Below are 22,037 nucleotides of genomic sequence, written 5' to 3' on the forward strand. Positions count from 1 at the left end.
CAACAGTATATTTGGGCTCTTAAGGTGTGACCTCCATCATAAAACTCTTTGAAGCAATAAGCAGCCATTAATGATTTTTATTAGTATTAATATTTATTTTTAATTAATAGTAATAAATAATAATTAATATTAATCAATGTTATAATTGAAAAATTATAACATTTTTTATAAATAAGATAGCTTATGTCTATCTAAAGATGTACGTAACAAATAAGTTAACTTATTTGTTACCCGCAAACCATGCCCAAACTTATTTAGTTGATGTTTGCTTGAATTTTTATGATTGATTGTTTATGGTATAATTATTAACAACATACCTTTTGAGGTTGTTTGTAGGCCTCTGTCATATATAAGAACTTTGTGATGTCCAAGAAACCAAGGTACATCTTTATATTTTTATTCATTACTTCACTAAAAAAAAAAAAACTAAACACGTAAGAAAAATCAAATACCATATTACAAAATTGCATATTGACCCATGCAAGCCACAAGCTTTAATGTCGTGTCATATATGAGCCTCGAGTCACGACGGCTGTCGTGTTGAACCTTTTAGAGCATTGGTTTTTATTTATTATCATTCTTAGATTTGATTATTAAAGGTTTTTATATTGAGGAATATCGTGAAACATCAAATCGATATATGTGGTAGTCATATTTTTAGTACGAAGCCACATTTTTCAGATTAATGTTCCATATTGTTTTTCATTAGAATAAATCGACTCGATTTTTCATAAATAGTTTCTATATGGAACATGTGAGTCCAATTGATTTGCTTCATTTTACTATCGGTATACCTTTTTGAAATATTCCGGGACTCGATAATTTTTTTATTAAAAAATGGATAGTTTTTGAGCATTCTTACCATATTTTTATTCAAACATGAAATTTACATTTTATTCTTCAATTACAAGTTGTAAAAACTATAAACCACTAATTAATGCATAAATTGATATTTAAAAGATAACTAGAAGGATACTCGGGCAATGCAACGAGATGTATCTCGATTTTAATGTTTCGTTTTATTCTGTCTCTATAGATGTTTTAATACGGTTTTTATGTGGTTTTAAGAAAGAAATAATGATTTTATTTTTGAATAAAATATAAATATGAAGATATTATCAAAATTTGAAAATAAATATATCAATATTAATATCAAATTAACTATTTAAAAATTATTGTTTTTTGTGTAATTTATTTAATTTAATTTTTTATTATAATTTAATTTAGATTTAATAAAGAAATAATTTATTTTTGATTTAATAATTTTTTATAAGGATAATATTAAGTAATTTGTTAGAACTCAATGATTATTTTAATTATATTTTAGATTTTTTATATTTAAAACAAAATATTTATCTTGTATTTGACGATATTTATCTGCAGTTAGTTACACGAATTCAAACATGAAGCTTTAATAAATTGTACTTATACATAATTTGCTTGTAATCTTGAATTTTAAGTAATATACATCAATAAACGGTACTTTATATATAAAACATGGTTTGTAATTTTTTTTTTATCAAATGTTTTTGTAATATAGTATAGATAACAAATTCTTTAGATTAAAAATATTATTTTCCGCACCATGACCCGCATGAAGTTACCGGTTCGTGTAAATTTCCTTAACTTAATTCTGCAACACAACTGACAAAATCAAACAGGAAAAGAAACCCCCTGCTCGGCGGCGCTAAACCAATACAAGAAACTGGGGTTTTCCGTTGAATGCTCTGAAAACAGAAATGGCGAACGAAATGGAAGAACTAATTGGTTTCCTCTCGTCTCCTTCTCCACAAGTAAGTTCGATCTGGTGTTGTTTCTGTTTTAGATTCAGTCACTTATTAGCTGTTGAAACCCTAATTCACAGACTTGAGTGTTTTTGTTATTGTTGTCTGCGGTTATAATTTAGTCTAGTTGTTTTCACTGGAAAACTTCAATCGTAAAATTTTATTAAAACCAGTCAGTAACAGTTGTGATGGTATTCACCAAAGGTGACCTATACCGTCTTAAGATCCTAATTTAGAGGGTTGTCTATGGGTACAATGTTTTCTTGTGATTGATTACAATTTGATTGAAATATAATCACTTTTTGAAACAAAAAGTTTGAATCAACAATTTGATGAAGTGCCACTTTACTGTAATTTTCATGAAAGTAAGGAAGGTGCAGTGTTTCAAATATGTGTAGTTTGTATCTGAATTAGTGAATTGAAACAGGGAATTATCATTATTTTATTGCTCAAAAGCTCCAGCTGCTTCGCAATTATATGAAACATTATTTGATTTAATCCTTTATATATGGACTCATCAGGTGAAGAAGGTAGCTGTTGATATTGTTCGTGGATTAACTGGGTCGGAGGATGGGTTACAATCTCTTGCTAGTTACTCTAAAACCGTGCTTCCATCCTTGTCTCGACTATTAGGTGAAAAGAAGGTGCTATATTGTTTATGTTTTGGAGACCAAACAATCATTATATTTCTCTGTCTTGTGTTGTGATGATAAATTGATTCACACTCGGGATTTACCAAGGATTTTAGGAAGTCAGTCCATTTCATCAGCGGTTGATAAATTGTTCATCCCTTTAATTTGATACGAACTTCTCTTTGATGGTTTTAGTTACCTGCATTCTATGTGGTAACGACGTTATAAAGTTTGATTTGGATGCTTACTTATTTTGCAATCATCCACATGTGAAATCATAAAATTTAGATGCTAGAAGATAAAGAATGAAAAAGAAAGCATACTGTGATTTAACCATTTGCTTTTAACATTAGAGCATATCACCATCTCCTTTTCCAATATATAGTTTTGTTTGAGTCTTGCCTCCTCCCTTCTCACCAATTAAACAATTAACGAAAAATGATTATTGTCTCAGTGCTATGCTCCTGCACTTTTGCTGGTATTCTCGATTAGATGACTGCTACGATAGAGTTTCATACTGTTACATTGAAAAGGGGAATATCTTGGGCATCAACACTGAAGAAGATGTGAACAGAAGGTCTTTTGGTTTATGTTTGTATCTTGGTTGGGTGGCGCATACTTGTCTTTGCTGTTTTTTTGTTTGGTATACTATAAGTGCCAAAGATTGGACGTGTAACATGGTTTTGCCTTTTTCATTCCAAGAGTGTCAATGTTCTCTTTCATTTTTTCTAACTTACATTAAGTTGTGGTTGGTAATAGCTTGTCAAGAACTATCCTATCGGCAGTGGACCTCTGACAAATTTTATTAAAACAAAATTAAAGAAATAAAGAATACACCTAAGAGGTATGGTACTACCACCCAAGCAATTCCATTGGAATTGGGACATGCCTCATGATCTAGAACACATGCAATCTATAGAAAGAACCCATCCCATTATTCTGTTGTACTTGCTCCTAATTGAAGTAATATTAATACAGTGTTTGAAGAAGTTAATTGAAGGGGATCCTACATGTCATGTTGTCACTCTCTCTTTTCATATCGTGGCTTAGCTTCAATGATCATATTTCAGGATGTCTCTGAACCAGCAACAGAAGCTCTCGTGAATCTGTCCCAAAATTCTGATTTGGCAGCTAAGATGATTGAAATGGGTATAATTAAAGTGACCATGGATATTCTATACAAACAAGGATGTGACATCACGGGACTACTGGTCATGCTCCTTGTTAATCTTACACAACTGGATGCTGGTGTTGAATCATTGCTTCAGGTTATTTCCCCATGCCACAACTCTCTTAGCTTGTCATGAAGTCCCATAAGATGTTTGAAATGGGAATAAAAATAGTTGAGGTGGTCCTTCCAGAACATGCATGTTCACCGATACTTGCACCTTCCTTTCTTCCTCTCGTTTTCATTTCATTTATTTCTTTTCATCTGGGCTGCTCCTCGTATATGCATTATTTATTAATGGTCTGTTTTGAACATTTCTAGCTGGAAGATGATAAGGTGCAGGGGTTGTATGTCATGAAACTTGTGAGATCATTCTGCACATCATCCAATGAGAAAAAAGGTCCACCTTTGGATATCTCCGTCTTATATCATCTTGCTTGTTTAGAAATTATTGTTGTTGTGCATACTCCATATCTGTATTTCAAACGAGTTTTGACACCGTAGAGTTCCTTCTTTTCTAAAAAAAACTATCACATCTGAGCTTGCAAAATGCCAAAAGGCATTAATCTGATCCGAGTGATTGGTTAGCTGTTTCAAATATTGTATACTGTTTTTCTTAATGCTACGTGTTTCCACAAAAGTGGTTTTGGTACAAAATTGGTTCTGAAACTATGTAAAATGGGGTTCGAGAAGTGTGTATCTTTTATCGATCAAGCTGTGTACAAGTACAAAGTAATGAATCACTAAGGAATAACTGCATATAGGAAAGGCATAAAATATCCTATATTTCTAGCAGTTTTTGTGCATGAACACAGAACATATCCATTTTTGGCTTTCAAAGTTGTTGCAGTCGACAATTGCCATACTGACTTCATCTTCTATTACATTTGAGCAGATGATCCATTTGGACATGTTGGTTCGATACTCGTAAATGTTTCAAAAAACAAAGCAGGGAGAGTACTTCTTTTAGACCCTAAGCGTGGGCTCTTGAAACAGATCATTAGGCAGTTTGATTCCACAAGCCTATTGCGGAAGAAAGGGGTATGTGCAATAATACTCTTCAATGCAATGTTGATGTTTGATCTAGGAGGTTCCACATGTTTCAGAATGAGGCCACATAAATGAAATTTACCCCCAGATGTAATTAATCAGCAAATTCAAGAATAACTTCTATTACAAGGAACTAAGGAAGATTCACAATAATAGAAGCCAAATCTTCTTAACCTCGTATTTCACAAACAAAATATTTGAATAGCCTATACGAACAAGTAAAACCTGCATTAGAGGAACATAGCTTTCATGCTGCCATGTATGCTGTACACTTTTATAACTTTGAGATTCTACAGGTATTGAACATTATCATCTGAACCCTTTCCCTCATAGGTATCTGGAACTATTCGGAACTGCTGTTTTGAAGCTGACAATCAGCTACAGAATTTGCTTTTGATATCAGAGTTTCTTTGGCCAGCTCTACTACTACCAGTTGCTGGAAACAAGGTGATATCCCAAATCTCTATTCTTTTATATTCATTTAATGTCAATGACACAGATTCAAATGAAATTTTGAACAAATTTGAGCATAAAATTAAAGTCTATATGTGATTTAAAAGCTGGATTCAGTCTCATATGATTTAGAAGCAGTTTTAAACTGCTCAAACGCTTACTTACATATCACCAGTTAATTTCTTTTAGATATACGGGTTATTCAAATGCATAAAATCGGTTCCAGGCCAACGAGTGAAGTAAAGAACTAGTATTGATATCAGTATTCGACATAGATCAGTATTGCATTCCTGTTTTACTTAGGCAATCATGTCTATGGAGAATCTATTTATCACTTGCACTTTATTAGAGCATTATAGTTTAAGGGTGTTAATGTAATTACCCTTTGTTCTAGTTTAATATAAATATGTGTTTCGTGTAACCAATTTCATTAGAGTAATACGTTTCAATTTCTCATTTCTGTAAAACATTTACATTTAAGAAGTTATAATATTTGTGGATTTCATGCATCAGGTGTATAATGAACAAGATACTTCAAAAATGCCTCTTGAATTAGGAAGTGCACTCTCAATTGAGCGTGAATCAGTTGTCGATCCTGAAATCCGCATCCAAGCATTGGAGGCTATTTACTTGATCGTATTACAGGTCCTTACATTCCCTTTGTTAATTGTGTGGTAATTTTGGTTTATTTATGGGAACTTACACATCTCTTCTTTGCTTGCGACCTTAACAGGGGGCAGGTCGAAGGGCATTTTGGTCAGTGAATGGACCACGGATACTCCAAATCGGGTACGAGGAGGAGGAAGATCCTAAAGTAATGGGTGCTTACGAGCAAATTGGCTCCCTGGTACGTGCCTCTTTTTCTCCCTCTTGCAATACAACAATTTACTTTAACAACTTATAAGCAAGATAAGAAATTGTTTGTTGTTGGCATCTCTGGACGAAGCGAACCAGATAACATGAAATTTAGGCAATCTTAAGGGTCAACTTTCTAATTTCAGTAACAAATTGAAGAGACCCAAATCTCTTGAAAACTAATGCCTACCAGCCCAGTTTATTAGACATATGGTTTGTCTGTTAGTAGCTTAATCAGCTTAATGAGACTCGCTGCTTATTAATGGAATTCTATTAGTTCTAATAAATCAGGAGGAATTTAATGAGTCAGCTATAGATGACTGTTTGGTATTTGCTTAATGATATAGATTGTTCAGTAAGTTTCTAGGGGGAGCTTTATGTAGAAAGCCAAGTTTTTGTTGCAAACATGCTCCTCCCAACTAAAAACACACTTCGTCTGTATATTAAAAAAACCCTTCCAGACAAACTTTTCTCAATCTATTCAGACGCATTAATCCACACAGACAGCTTTATTCATAAAGAACTTAATGAAAAATCAACCAAACAGCCCCATAATGTGATTGCCTGGATTTGCAGCTAGTTGAAGGCAACGACACCGAGGAAGGATCGATGCAGACATCTTTGTAGTATATGGCATCAATTCTTATGTTGTTCAACCAGTTGTCTTCTTCCTAATTTAGAAGAATGGATGGTATGGTTTTTAATGAGGTTGCCTCAGCCCAAACACAATCTGCACCCAGCATGAAGCATAGAAATTAAGTTAAAACTCATATGATACTTTGATAAATTTATCTTGTATTATCAGTTTCTAGTCATTTGAAACATGTGTCTGAAATTTGTTCTTCCAAGTGGTTGGAATTTATTTAAAACGATCTGTTTTTAATTTCTACTTTGTGTATAGTAAGATGAAAAGGGGGGGATTATCATTAACTTGCATCTTTTAATGATATTTTCCAATGTTCAATTCGGTTAGTTTGGTTTGGTTTTTTAATTATGATACATGGTTAGTTTAAATAAGAAAGTTAAATATCATAAAAAGGAAAGTTGATATATGAATCATTGGAAAATAAAAAAAAATCTATTTGAAGATGCACATATGAATCAAAGTTACAGATTATTCATATAGGTTTACATATGCATCACATTATAAAATGAGTTTTTTTAATGATTCATGTATGAACTTTTTATTTTTACCTCTCATGATATTTAACCTTCTTATTTGAACGCGTCACTATTTACATGGATTTGTGTCATTTTCTACTCTTTCATAAAACATATGAAGTTATGCGCTATTTTTCTGAACTTTTTTCTCCAAGCACATCATTGAGCTAATAAACTCGTGATATCTCTATATGTGCAACATATTAAACTATAACACAACCTACTGTTTGACAGTTGCTGAATGGTTTGGTGTTGAATTATTAAGTGGTCAGAATGATTAAGAGGCTCTTATGATATAGTGCAAAATGAAATATTATTGTTTGGTGATTGTTTACAATGAAATTAGGACGTTTAATCAGGACGCAAAATTATTTAGAGAGTTTTAGAACCGTTAAGAGACCGACTTTTTTTTTTTTGCCAAACGAGATTCACCTTTTAACGATTCAGAGACTGTCTCTTAATTGAACTATTAAGAGGTAAACAAACAACCTTTTTGATAAGAGTATTTTCAATGGGTCACCAAATTTTACATCAAATACTATTTGTTATACTATTTCATGTTTAAGAGGCAAACTATATTTTATATCAAATTTGGTATAAAACTATTCGTTTACACCAAGTTTTCATTACTTTTACAATTATATTTTTGTCCCCTTAATTTTAAGATTTTTTTAATTGAAGTATTAAAGCTTTAATAGTATTTATTTATTATATATTATAAATTATTTATATTATTATTGTAAACTATATTATAATTTAAAAGTTATCTGTATGTTTTTCTTTCCAGGATAACTTTGTATTATTTTGTACTTTTATGTAATTTTTATTATTTAATGAAATGTTTGTTATATATATTGAAATTATTTAATTCATAATTTATAATAAAACTTATTAAGATATTGTTAAAATAAAAAAAAACATTGGTATAAGAGGCCGTTTACCAAACGTTTATCCGGATAAGCGCTTACAAAGTAACATTACCTCACCGGATGAATATGTTAAGGACCAATAATCTTACCCGGTAAGACACTTACCGGATAAGTGTTGGTAAACGGCCCCTAAATCTCGAAGTTAATAGATATAAGGTATTTATGAAAATCCAATAAATTAAATTTATTTACACCATTTTATGAAAATTTTGATGTCATCCATTAGAGATGCCCAATAAACGAATAATCTATAAGAGAAGATCTCATGATATGGTGGTCAAGACTATTACTGATGATGTCTTGTTCATACTTCATAACCCGACCATAAAGCCCTCCCTGAATGTTGTTCGCGCTCGGCTTGGCTGGAACATTCTTTAGTGGTTGGTCTTTCTCTCATCTCCCCTTGTTTTCTTCCTTCCTTTCCCTTCGAGGAGCCTTGGTTTATTTTTGGTGGATGTGGTTCGCCCTTATCCGAGTGCTTAATCTGTTGCTTTTAGCATTTTTGGTTTTTTTTTTTTTTGATAGGAGGAGCCTCCCCCTGTATATCAACAAAAAAACGAATAATCTATGGATTTGTCAATTTTCTTTGTTCTTTATTTTGTATGGTTACTATATCATACCTTTTATATGATTGATTGTTATATCATTACTAAGATCATGTAACTAAGACCCATAACCCGAATTTTCTTTTCCTCTTCGTGACTAACACAACCCAAAAATCGTATACGTGAAAACAACCCAAAATTCGTATACATGTGTTTTCGTGTATATGAATAGATTTGGGCTTATATACAGGGGCAAACCTATTTTAGGTCCCGTATACCTGTTCAAGTCAGTTATCTAAGGAATTTTTTTGGTATGATGTATTTGAGAAATCCAAGGGCTAATTGTGCACTTGCTGAAAAGTGTTTGAATTTTATTCTCTTGAAGGACCAACAGTGTAAATAAAAACAAAATTAAAAAACAATCAAATACAAATTATATGGACGAGGTTTTAAAGATTTTAAAACACAAAAGCTGCCTTTTGGCATGGGACTGGGTCCCGATTCGTTGGGGAACCCGGTCCATCCGTCTCGATCGGGAACGGGGATTCCCTATTAAATTGAGGACGGAAACGGGGACGGAGATCTCCACTTGTCTCAAACCGGGTATGGGGATAGGGACGGGGACGGGGATGGGTATCGTACTCCCCGTCCTACCTCATACCCGTTATATATATTGATTAATAAATTATATATATATATATATATATATTATTTATTTCAACTAAATTCACTAATTCATACGTTCCTGTTTCCTAACTAGGTTTATGATATAAAATTATTATTTTTTGGATGTTAATATGTAATATTTTGGATGTCAAGTCAAAATATAATTACTCGATAAGTTTTGGATATTACTCGATATGTTAAATATTACTCAATATCTTTTGGTACATGTGATTTTAAGTTTTTTTTTATTAAATTGATTTTTTGTTTTTGTTTTAAGTTTTCAATTCTTATATGATGTTGCGGTTTTTTTGTATTAAATTAAATTAATTTTGGTTTAGGTTTATTAAAAATGTTTGAGATTTAAATATGTATGGTCTCTCATATATTTAATTTAAAACAACTTACATAAACGGATGGGGTGTGATTATATTATTCGGCGGGTATGAGGACAGGGACGGGGATAGAGATAAATAATCAGGGATGAGGATGGGGATTGAGGTCCCTGCCCCATTCTCATGCCTAGCTGCCTTAAGCTTGCATAGTTGTTCGGCCCGACACTCAACACTTTGACAACTCGCACGGACGCCAATCAACTTCTCCGGCCAGTTATTCCCTTCGGCTTTCACCGGCTCACACTCATTTAACTGCCCTCGCAATCTCTCGTTCAGGTTTTCTTCCAAAACCTAACTTAAATTTAAAATTTTGACCTAAATTTTATATCAATTCTTTCCCTAAATTGATCGGTTATAAATTTACAATGTTATACAATTATGAGTTATATTTAAACTTAAATGATTTATTTATTTGCCTTGAAATCGATATTAGTCATTTGCCCTATCGTTTATATTAATTGTTGCTCTAAGCCGATGAGTCATAATATTATGCAATTATGTTTACATAATCGTATAACGTGATTTCATTTATTTGCTTATACAATTTATTTGTTCGTTTTGAGTGTTTATATTAATCTTTACCAAAATACCTCCTAAAATCATTCAAAAAACTTAAAAATTTATCTTGAAATCAACCAGAAAATTTAAATAAATACCTCGTGATCAACCAAAAAGCTAAAAAAATATCCCAAGGCGGAACCTGACTAAAAACACATTGACCATATTTGCAGCCATTTGATCCAATTTAGAGATGCACTCTCTCAACACAAATCCCGGGCCTTCCACCACCTATAATTCTTTAAAAATTGGGGCCCTTCCTTCACCCCTCGATGTGGATGGTCTACAATCAAATTTTCTCTCGATATGTTTCTCAAAAAATCCGATTTGGACAGATTATTCTCCCAACTAACGAAGAGATCTTGGCGGAATTGCCATTGTGGATTGTGTGAAAGTAGGATACTCCAAATTCGGGAAGAACAACTATCAAAAAAAAAAAAAAAAAACTTTCTCCCCCCTTATGTTATAACTATAGTTTTTTAATTATAAGATATAAAAAAAAAAAAAAAACTTATATGTGTGTGTGTGTGTGTATATATATATATAGAGAGAGAGAGAGAGAGTTATTATGCAATCATTTACATTTGTACAACCAATACAACTTAATCTCAACCGTCCATTTAATTTAATGAATATGTGATTTCATAAAAGTTTTGATTGTTTCATAATGTAAAGTATTGATCATAATTAATGAACCGTAGTCATCTTCAATAAATATTCAAATCATAATAAACAAACTCTCATCATTTCTATAAATATCTCAATTGATTGAATTGCATTGGTTGTACAAATGAACATGGTTGCATTTGCAATATTCCCTATATATATTAAATAATTCATTAAAACGAGAGGAAGAAAAATAATACAAGAACAATTATCAAAACAAACAATTTTCTTATATAGTAGTATTAAACAAACAAAAAAAACTGTGCTCAACACTAGTTAATTTACATACACCAACACAATAGGGCTCTTTTGTTATTATAGCAATGTTTGGGGGGTCTAATTGAAAATTCATGTCGACCATTTGGTGCTAAAAATAAAAATTGGAAACCTAGAAAAAGAAAAATGGCGTCCTCTGGTTTTTCAGAAGTGGCGCCAAACGAAAATTTGATAAACAATGAGATCTGATATTCCCGCCATGGTTGCTCGTCGATATCATCCTCCATAGCTCGCAATAGCAATTGCAGAAGACGAAAATCGATTGCATCTCTCTCTCTCTCTCTCTCTTTTGAAAATGGATTTGTCGGAGATTGCAAAGAAGCTAGGGCTTTCGGAGTTGAAGCAAGTCGTCCGTAAAGCCGCTGAACTCCGTCGAATGTCAGATCTTCAATTTGATTCATCCAATGCCGGAATCGTAAGTACTTCGCTACTGTTGTATTGTTTCTTCATTTACTGTGGACTTCACTTGTATTGGTTGATTTGTTAGGCCTAATTTTGCCTCGATGTTTCGATTTGATGATTTCAGGGAGAGGTTTGCAAAGCCGTTATCTGCCTGGAGATTGCTGCTAACATGTACGCTTCTACTTTCTAAATGATTATTGTTAGGAAAGTGGCACTGTTCTCTCATTTAATTTATTTTTCGATTGATTGTTGATATGCATTTGTTCGTTTCAAAATTACCGGAAAATAGATAGGCACAAACATGATTTTATATATGGACGTATATGTGTCGTTATATTTTTTTCAACCTTGTTCAATGCGATTATCAATTCCTGTAACTGTAGGAAGCAAGTTCTATTTGATCGCCAGACTGCGATAAGATTGAGTGGGATGTCAGAGAAGGCTTACATTAGATCATTCAACGTGATGCAGAACGGGATTGGTGTGAAGTATGTTTCTCCTTGTTTTTTTACGTATATCTTCATCACACTTTTTATTCCAAGCAAATGCTTAACGGAGTGCAATAGATTTGTGTTGGACTAGACATTGATTTTTCAATTGTGATGAATTGTAGGAATAGGCTCGACATTAGGGAATTGGCTATTCAATTTGGATGTGTTAGGCTTATCCCGCTTGTTCAGAAAGGTTTATCACTGTAAGTTCTTTTTTCTCTTTGTTTCATGAACATATCTATCATTTTACAACCATGGTATGTTGCTCATGTCCATCTGGTGCCATGTGAAAATCTTGACCTGAAAAGGAAACAAGGTGTGGATTAATAAGTGGCTTGTTTGTTAAGCTGGATAGAGTTCATACTTCATATCTGCAATTGATAATGCCTCAAGATTGTTTTTCTAGTTTGTGAAGCCTAACTTAGGTTTTTGAATGATTGTTGATTAATTGGTATGTGTTACCTGAGATTCTTGCATGCCTAAATGTGATCCAATTTCAGATACAGGGAGCGGTTTATTGCATCCTTACCAGCTTCCCGTCGAGCTAGTGCTGACTGTTCAAGGCCTGTTTTTACCGCCACAGGATTTTACTTGTGTGCCAAAAAGCATAAGGTATGCTCAGCTCAAGTTTTTTTCTGTATGTAGAAGTTGGAAGTTTTTGGAAACACAAGTGTATTGGTTTGATTGTGGTAGCTGTTTTTTCTAACTCTAATTTGGCTCCTTCTACAGCTCAAGGTAGACAAGAATAAGTTGATTGAACTTTCTGGCACATCTGAAGATGAATTTTCTAGTGTAAGAAGCAATTCTAGTGTCCCATAACATTTATTACACATATAGAGATTTTTGTATATAATCCTATTGCTGGAATCAATGCAGGTTTCTACCTCCATGAAGGACCTTTGTCATGATGTTTTTGGGGTGTCAAAGGAAAAGAAAGATCCAAAGTCTATGAAAGTGAATAGAGGTAAAATCACGTTTACTATCAACTTGTAATCTTCCATTTGTTGCCATTTTCATGTTGTGCCCTAGTGATTACTTCCATAATAGAATGCAAGCAACTTGAAACTTTTTTACATCTATGATCTCAAACCTTATTTTGCAGACTTGTTGGATGCGTTACCTGAGAAGAGGCAAGCCGAGGATGGTGGTTATTCGTCTGATGAAGGAAAAGATGTATAACTTTTCTCCATTATTTCGAGTTTATGCATCCTGATTGTAACATGTTTTAGAGCTGCTTGAATCTTCATTAAACTTGACAAGTTAATTCATGCTGAATGTTTCTGCTATCATTTCAGCAGATCATTACAGATTCATTAGTGATTGCCATTTAGCTTTTTTACACACTATGTTCACTTTGGAGGGCAAATCATTACAGAATCATTAGTGTTTGCCATTTGTTTTTTTTACACACTATGTCCACTTTGTGATTTTAGTCACCATGCATTACAGTCCTTGATAAATAGTTCATCTGCACTTGTACTTGATGATTTGAAGATCTTAACCTAAACAGATGCTTTGCAAATTCTAATGGAACAGTTACAAAATTGTGCAGTGCTTATGTCTACTATATAGTTCTTACTGCACCTAGAACCAATTTCAACTTATTTGTTTCACTTTTACACTGGCTGATCTCTTGTGTCGTTTAGAGAATCTTCTGGGGTTACTTTTGCATTCTAAAACTATCAGCGTCTCTTAATAACACAACTGCAACTATAATATCCAATCATGTTGGTTCATTTCTTTGGCATCATTTATAAGTCATACCAATAAATGTTTCCAAACTAATTCCTATCTTTTTTTTTTTGTAATATGTTGCAGCTTTCAGCCTACAAGAAGCGTAAACGCCAAGAGAGCCACAACTACGAGGAATGGAAGTCTACCGTAGTGGAATCTAATAAGCAAAACAAGGAAAAAGGTAACTACAACCTCTCTTTCAATCTTTTAATCTCTTATCATATTTTGGGGGTTTTTGGCCAAATCTCAGTTAACCGATTATCTTTCGCAGTTGCTGTTAAACGAACCAAACAAGCACAACTCAACTTTTTCAAGAGATCCCCCATGAAAGATGAGTCAGTTCTAGTGTAAGCCACACTCAATGTGTTGTTTTGATCAATCAGAAACACTGTTTTGGGTTAATGAAGCCATTTAATTACATGGGTTATAATCAAAATTTGTAGCTATATGCATCATGACAAGTTAATGTAGAGTGGGGGGGTTTTTGTTCCAAATCTGTATTTTATAGAAGGGCTGGTCATTTTGGACAGTCCTGCTTTTAGGTTTTACTAGAAGAATTTAGGATCTTAAGATATGAAGTGGTTTGAAAAGGCATATGCATAGGCTTTGGCACATAAGGATGTATATAAGAGCTTTGCATTTTAATACAATCGTTCTTTCTTGCTAAACTTGTTGAAATGGTTTTATACATGTAGCCTTTGAGTTGGTTTCTTCTGAGAATGAAAGTTATGATGACAAGGATAAGAAGAAATCTCTATCGTTAAATTAATTATAACCAAAGAAAAACACTAGATCAATAATGATCATAGGTTGGTTTGAGATAAAAAATGATCAAGAGTCCAAATTTCTTCTTATATTTTTCACATTTAATTTCTATTTTCACATGATCCTTCGTCTAATCATTATTATATTTGGTTTTATTTTTTAAAGAAAATAACTGTCCAACTCCTAAAAAAACCTTTATATTCAAGAAATTTAGCATCGATATATTTCTTATCCTATTAAAAAGCGATAAATTTTGAAAAATACAATATAAATTTTGAGATGTTTAAAGAGGTGGTTATAATCATATTTCTTAGACATACAAATATTTCTCCTTAATTTTCTTTTTAGAAAATCAATGAATTTTTTTTGAAGTAACAAATTACACTAGAAAAAATGATCATTTTGCTATCTTCAATATGACATTCATTTTGTTTTTTTTTTTTAATGATTTTGATACTTGCGAGATATATGTTTTGATTTTAATGTTTTGTTTTGTTTTGTTTTTTTGGTGTTATAATGCGACTTTATATAGTTTTGAGTAAAAACAATATTGTTTTTTAAATAAAATATAAATTTGAATACATCATAAAAATTAAAAAAAATATATAAAACTTTTCATTTTTTGTATAATTTTTCTAATTCAATTTTTTATTATAATTTAATTTAGGTTTAATAAGAAAATAATTTGTTTTGGTTTAATAATATGATTATTTTATAAAAATAATAACAAAATATTTTGTTAGAACTCAATAATTATTTTAATTATATTTTAAATTTTATATTTAAATGAGAAGGTTATACTATATTAATTATATTTATCTATAATTGGTTACACGAATTCAATAAGTTGTATTTATTTGTAACATTGAATTTAAAGTAATATACATCAATAAAATATGGTTTTTAAGAGTTTTTATCAAATACTTTTAATATAGTATAGATTTTGAAGTTTGATTTTCATTTTAAAACTTTTGTAAAATCTGTTGCAGTAGAATATTTAAATAGGGCCCATGTCGATATATTGTTGGAGTAGAATATTTAAATACAGTTTCATTTAAATTTAAAATGTATTCAAAAGCACACTAGATAATAAAGTCTTGTAAAGTAGTTAAATACCCAAAATTATAATTTCTCAAATTGGCGAAATGTATAGCCTTTTTTTTATAAACATTGAAGAAGTGGTTAATTTCTCAATTTCTTGCCATAAATGGCTATTTTGGTGGAAAGAATACGATGTAGATGCTATTTTGGTTACATCTAGCCAACCAGAGAAAGCATAAACAGTGTAAAAAGGTAAATGTTGCTGTTAATGATATCCAAGTATTCAAGCTTCTATTTTCCTCTTTAAAAGAATAAAGTAGATAATCTTCTACGCACAAAATACTTGATTGCTAATGATGGTCAAAGACAAAGTGAAGATTGTTAATTCATGTTTCCTCTTTGATGTTATTTGCCGCCTTGGAGGAATTGTAAGAGCATCTTGAACATATTTTTTTACAAATGGAAAAACAAAAGTTAAAACCTCTAAAAGTAATTACATTCAACTCCAACAAATTCTTTATTTTAGAAATTTAAACATAAATTTTATTATTATAATATCCTTTAATTTTATCATCGTAGTACACTTTTAAAAAAAACTTTATATAAAATAATAATAATTCAATCCTATTGGTGGGATTAAATAAAATAATAATCTCTTTTTTTTTCAAGTTTTAAAAAATTCTCTAAACGTGGTGTTTTTCATGTTTTCTCTATTTTAGAGAAAAATTATATAAAATCTGTTGGAGCAATATAAAGAAAACAAAACCCTTTTTTTTTTCTTTTTATATTTTAGAGAATTTGTTGGAGATGTTCTGAGCTATTATTAAAACATAATTGGCTTTATAGGAAGCCTAAATTGTCTAATCGTCATAATAAAATACTGTTTTAACAATGGGTTTATAAGACGTTTAAGACCAAACTATAACACATTATATCTAAAAGCATAACAATAGGTTTATAAGACGTTTTTAAACGTTTTAACAAGTTTTTTACGACGCTTTCAAAATAATATGTCATATTAGCTATTTTATAGGACACATCTGATAAGTGTCCTATAAACTATCTCTTTATAGGATATTTGTGTTTATATGACACTTTTCAAATAACGTCATATATAATAGTTGATATGACACTTCATTCTAAAAACGTTCTAAATTTTTTGTTAGAACGCGTAAAAATGTCCTACAAACCTACTGTAAAACGTTTAGATATGACGTTTTTTGATCTGGTCTAATAAACTTACGTCCTATAAAATATTCTTTTATGACGTCTCCTTATGAAATCAATTTTATTATAATGTATATCCACTCAGGTTCATGGACAAATAGAAAAAGTCAAAAGGGTATATTTGGTATATAATAATCAACTCAATGGTAGGTTGGTAGTCTCATCACTCATGTATTGAAGTTCCCCTCAAATCATGGCCTCATATTCATGGAAGATAGTGCAACTTAGTGGCCTTCATGATCTCTCTCCATTTATTATTCATTTAATCCCATCAATTATATTTATTTTTTAAATATCTTTTCAAAATAATCAGTCTTTACACATACGTTTTACACATATTTGCAAAGACTGATTTTTGAAAAAAAAAAAAAACAAAGCAAAATTCTTTGTTTTTTAATCCGAAAATCGAGTTTACACAAATACACAAGACATCTACGTCAACTCTGGTTAAAATAGGAATTCATTAAACAGAGTTTAGTGAGAAGATTGACTATTTTGCAGTATCTCCAACTCAACACTAAAAATACACATTAAAGGGTATTTGACTTAACAATATCGTAGTCTTTGACCTCTTAAAAGGTCACTCAAAAGTGAAGATCGTATGCCACTGGAATCTTTTAAATATTCCAAGTTTAGTATTTTTAATGTGAATGAGCTTGGGGTTCACCACCCATGTTTATGCACCTATAAACACATGTATTACTCTATTTGTAGCTTCATGATTGTCATTATTTTCTTGCATTTGTGGGCTTTCCCATTAATTGTGAAACACCCATCAATTGTTGAACTCATTTTCTGATTAGGTGTTCATGGTATATATTGCTTCGAGTTTCAAAAAACATGGGATTTGTTGAAAGAAAGGAGAGTGATGAACATAAAGATAGAAACATCGAAAACTCGGGAGCAGACTCGGAGGTCGAAGATTCCGGTGGGGCGCCACCAAAGATTAATAGGAATATGAGCGAGAGTTCCGTATGTGCCACAGAAGATGAAGACGAAGAAGATGTTCAAGGGAAGTTACAAATCGGCCCTCGTCGCACTCTTAAAGAACAATACGAAGCGGATAAGGTTTGTTTCCTTTTCTTTTTTTATCATGTTTCCGTATTGAACGATGTTATCCTACAAAAGAAATGACTTTTACCCGACGGATTATCCAGAAAATGCAATGGTTCGGTAGAATCTGATGTTTTTCAAGAAAATACCAACAAGTCACCTAGAAAATCCCTGGGCAATCTCTCGCTGATTTGGGTTTCCCACCAACTTTTGTGACTAATCACCCATTTAACGACAGATTTCCCAGGGAAACATCTGTAGGTAAAAGTCTTCCGTTTAGTATCAGCCTATCAAGGACTAACAAGGAGTTCTAGTAATGTCTAGGATGACGAGAGCTTGATGAGGTGGAAAGAACAACTGCTTGGAGCTGTCGATATTAACACTGTTGCGGGTAACTTTTAAGTAAAATAAAGATGTTTGTTACGGTTTTTTATTGTTTGTAACGATGTTTATTGATATGATGTTGTTATTATTGTAGAAACTCTAGATCCAGAAGTCAAGATTTTGAGCCTTGCTATTGTATCTCCTGGTAGACCGAATTTGGTTCTTCCGATCCCTGATAACGGAAAAATCAAAGGAACGTGGTTTACGCTAAAAGAAGGGAGTCGTTACACGATCAAATTCACTTTCCAAGTTCACAACAACATTGTATCCGGTCTCAAGTACACCAACACAGTCTGGAAAACTGGTTTGAAAGGTATGAAACCCTCTTGGCAAATCACACTGTCTGTATGTGTTAATTACTAATGTAACAAAACTGGATTTACAAGACGCCACCAATAAATAAGCGTCTTAATAGATTAATTTAATTATCACACTTAATTCATAGTCCTATCCAAAGACGTTGTAATAAGTTTGTATGCATATTTGGGCGTTTTAACAAGGACACTTTTAATACAAAACGTCACATTAGATATATTATAAGACACTTTTGAGAAATTGTCCTGTTAACCCATTTTTTATAGGACACTTTTTCAAATATTATCCTATAAAATAGCTAATATGACATTTTTGTATAGAAGTGTCCTAACAAATTTGTTATGACATACAAAAGCGTCCTATAAACTTATTATAACGACTTAAGATATGACAATTTATTTTTTGGTTCTATAAATTAAGTCGTATAAAACAGTCTATTAAGATATTTATTTATTGGTAGCATCCTATAAACCCAATTTTGTGGTAACATACACCCACAAGTGTCTCTATCGTTATATGACATTCCTTACAGTTGACAGAACAAAAGAAATGATCGGCACCTTCAGTCCTCAACATGAGCTCTATACCCATCAAATTCCTGAAGATATTGCCCCTTCTGGCATACTTGCTAGAGGATCATATTCAGCAAAAACTAAGGTACCGACTTAAAAGTTCCATTTTTTTGGACATATTCAGTAGTATTACACATGGGTTGGGTTGGGTTGATCGGTTTGAAGACATTTAAACAACCCAACCACAATATTTGCGGTTTGGAAAATCTCAACCCAATCTAAACTGTGTGAGTTGGGTTAGGTTGGTCGGGTTGAAACGATACATCATATTGCAATCTACTAATTACAGGTTGGTATAACGTACATATATTAATCAAGAACTTAATAATAATATTAAACCTATAGTATAGAAAAATATTGGGTTTATCGGGTTGGGTTGAGTTTAAATTAGCATTATAACTGAATTGATACATTTTACGACTCCTAGACCCTTTTTGGGGTGTTTTTTTTTACATTTGGCAGTTCGTTGATGATGATAACAAGTGCTACTTGGAGTTGAACTACACATTTGATATCAAGAAAGAATGGCAATCATCTTGAAGTTTCCATATCCCAACAAATCTCGGTTTTTTTTGTTATATTTCTTCTGAATGTTGTTTCATCATCACTAAAATGCAAGAATTAATTATAAGGCTGGGTTAATCTATGAATTCGGTGTATAATTGGTTCTAAATGGGATGCCTTATTCTTTGCTTCATGATGTTGCTTTTACAAACCTATGTCTACAACCGATAATAAACACTTTTGAGTGTTTGGATAAACAGTTTATACGGATGCAACATTATTAAAATTATAAAACTATCCAACATTTCATAATAAATGACATATTTTTAAAGAGTATATTTGTAAAAATGACACATTTTCTCTCTCATGTCAAAAACATGCAAATTTATTTTATTTCATTTATTTTCCTTTTCTTTCAAGAACACACATAAAAATTTATTTTTCTTTTCTTTTTTCCCTTCACTTTTTTTTTCTCTCCCCAAATTCGAGAACATGACTTCAGGTTACGAATTTGGTTGAGGATGGAAATTTGGATTAAGGGAGTCGGGACTAGAGATGGAAATTTTACAGTAGGGGCGGATACCGGCGGGTTAGGGTCGGGGAATCCCCGCTTTTGCGGGTAACATAGATTTATTTTCATACCTGAAGCGGGGTTGAGTTGGGCTTGAGGATAGCATTACCCGTCCCTATTCCGACCCTGATTACATTTTTTAATTTAATTAATATATGTGTATGGTGTGTGTATAAATAAATACATATGTATACATTCATTATGTATAATTAATTTAGAGATGATTTATTATAATTTTAATTTTGAAATACATTATTTATATATAATTTTTACTAAACGAGTACCCAACGGGTTATCTGGACCCGTCCGAGATTCCTTCCCCCAAACCCGTTGGGAATTAATCGAGGCAGGTTCAGATACGGGGGCTTAAACGAGGACCGGGGGTCATGGGTGCATTACCCGCTCAATATCCGCCCGGTTTCCAAACCTAGTCGGGATGGAAATAGCAATTAGTCAATATGCCTATTTTAATAAGGTCAAAAATTGGGGGAACTTACAATTATGACATATCGTCCTTGTGGGCATGTTTTTTTTTTTTGGAAATTTTAAGACCCATCAAATTTTTTAATTTTGAATTATTTAGTCATTTTTTTTAATGATTAAGTTATTAATTTTTTTAAATAAAACTACCACTATTTTTTTTATTTTGAATAATTAATTTCCTATTTTTTTAAATAAATAAACTATCAAATTTTAAAAATTGGTTAATTACATCTTTTAATCTAAAAAACTATTTAAGATCGACTAGAAAAGTTTTAAAGTAAAAAAACTTAAATCAGTTTTATCGTTTCAAACTCTATGCCATTTAAACCCTTCGTCGTCTCATCATCGTCTTCTCTATATCATCATCCATCATCGTTGTTGACCCCCTACCACCAACATCATTTCTTTCTGATTGTTTTTTTTTCTTTCAATTCTCCATCTTTTTTATGTGTTTATACGTGCTTTATTAAATTATTGTAAAAGAGGAAGAATTGAAAGGAAAAAAACAGATCAAAAAGAGGGAGATTGATGGCAGGGGCCAATGACGACAAGGAACGATATAGATAACATACACTAATGGAGCGAGGAGGAGTAGCGAGGGGGAGTGATGTAGTAATGCGTAGATTTGAGAACAGTAAAACTGGTTTATGTAATTTTTTTGGTTAAAAGAATGTATATAATTGATTTCTAAAAGTTTGACGATTTATTTATTCAAAAAAATGTACAAGGATTTGATAATTCAAAATAAAAAAATTCAACAGTTTTTTCATAAGAAAATAATTCAAAGACTTAATAATTTAAAATGAGAAAATTTAATTATTTTTTATAAAAAATTTCAATAATCCATTTAGAATAAAAAACTTAATTGAATTTTTTGGATATTTTCCTTATCTATACTATCTTATAAAGCAAATTTAACAAAAGTTTTAAAATACTAAATGACCAAGATATCTTTTATATCACTTTTTCACCCCATCCTCTAGTCACATACACTCACCCCCTCACATACACTCATTCGATTTTTTTTTTAAAATTATAATTTTAAATTTACACTTTATAACCCTATAATTAGTTAATTAATTTACTTTACGTCTTTCACTTTTAAATATTTCATTTTAAACCTTTATCAAATTAATATACATAATCGTATATCAATTAAAACATGTTTAAAATACATTTTTTTTAACAAGTTACATCATTATAATCGTCTCGTTAATACCTTCGAAATGAGTCCAATATTGAATAGTTTTTGACTTAAATATATTATTATATATTATATATACTATGAAAAAATATTTTTAATATTTACGATTTATACTTTTATAGTTATTTATTTATATATATACTATATATTTTGGGG

General features: G+C 31.6%; 3 protein-coding genes across 3 annotated transcripts; all 3 read left to right on the forward strand.

Annotated features, from left to right (window-relative positions):
- The first annotated feature begins 1,624 nt into the window (after positions 1 to 1,624).
- LOC112525348 (protein HGH1 homolog) lies at positions 1,625 to 6,868 on the forward strand. Its single transcript, XM_025135440.1, has 9 exons — positions 1,625 to 1,793; positions 2,306 to 2,428; positions 3,487 to 3,684; positions 3,906 to 3,984; positions 4,480 to 4,625; positions 4,968 to 5,081; positions 5,601 to 5,732; positions 5,821 to 5,934; positions 6,519 to 6,868. The coding sequence occupies exons 1-9, from the start codon at positions 1,740 to 1,742 to the stop codon at positions 6,567 to 6,569; spliced, it is 1,011 nt and encodes a 336-aa protein (XP_024991208.1). The 5' UTR covers positions 1,625 to 1,739; the 3' UTR covers positions 6,570 to 6,868.
- A 4,520-nt stretch (positions 6,869 to 11,388) lies between these two features.
- LOC112525833 (origin of replication complex subunit 6) lies at positions 11,389 to 14,388 on the forward strand. The gene is made up of 10 exons (XM_025136115.1): positions 11,389 to 11,550; positions 11,662 to 11,708; positions 11,921 to 12,025; positions 12,151 to 12,231; positions 12,529 to 12,640; positions 12,758 to 12,820; positions 12,905 to 12,992; positions 13,131 to 13,201; positions 13,847 to 13,943; positions 14,034 to 14,388. The coding sequence occupies exons 1-10, from the start codon at positions 11,431 to 11,433 to the stop codon at positions 14,111 to 14,113; spliced, it is 864 nt and encodes a 287-aa protein (XP_024991883.1). The 5' UTR covers positions 11,389 to 11,430; the 3' UTR covers positions 14,114 to 14,388.
- Positions 14,389 to 17,509: 3,121 nt separating this feature from the next.
- LOC112525697 (rho GDP-dissociation inhibitor 1-like) lies at positions 17,510 to 19,784 on the forward strand. Its single transcript, XM_025135926.1, has 5 exons — positions 17,510 to 17,863; positions 18,173 to 18,239; positions 18,327 to 18,545; positions 19,080 to 19,204; positions 19,582 to 19,784. The coding sequence occupies exons 1-5, from the start codon at positions 17,636 to 17,638 to the stop codon at positions 19,657 to 19,659; spliced, it is 717 nt and encodes a 238-aa protein (XP_024991694.1). The 5' UTR covers positions 17,510 to 17,635; the 3' UTR covers positions 19,660 to 19,784.
- The last annotated feature ends 2,253 nt before the right edge of the window (positions 19,785 to 22,037 follow it).

The sequence above is a fragment of the Cynara cardunculus genome (assembly GCF_001531365.2).
Source record: "Cynara cardunculus var. scolymus isolate 2C chromosome LG 13, CcrdV1, whole genome shotgun sequence".
Classification (NCBI taxonomy): domain Eukaryota; kingdom Viridiplantae; phylum Streptophyta; class Magnoliopsida; order Asterales; family Asteraceae; genus Cynara; species Cynara cardunculus.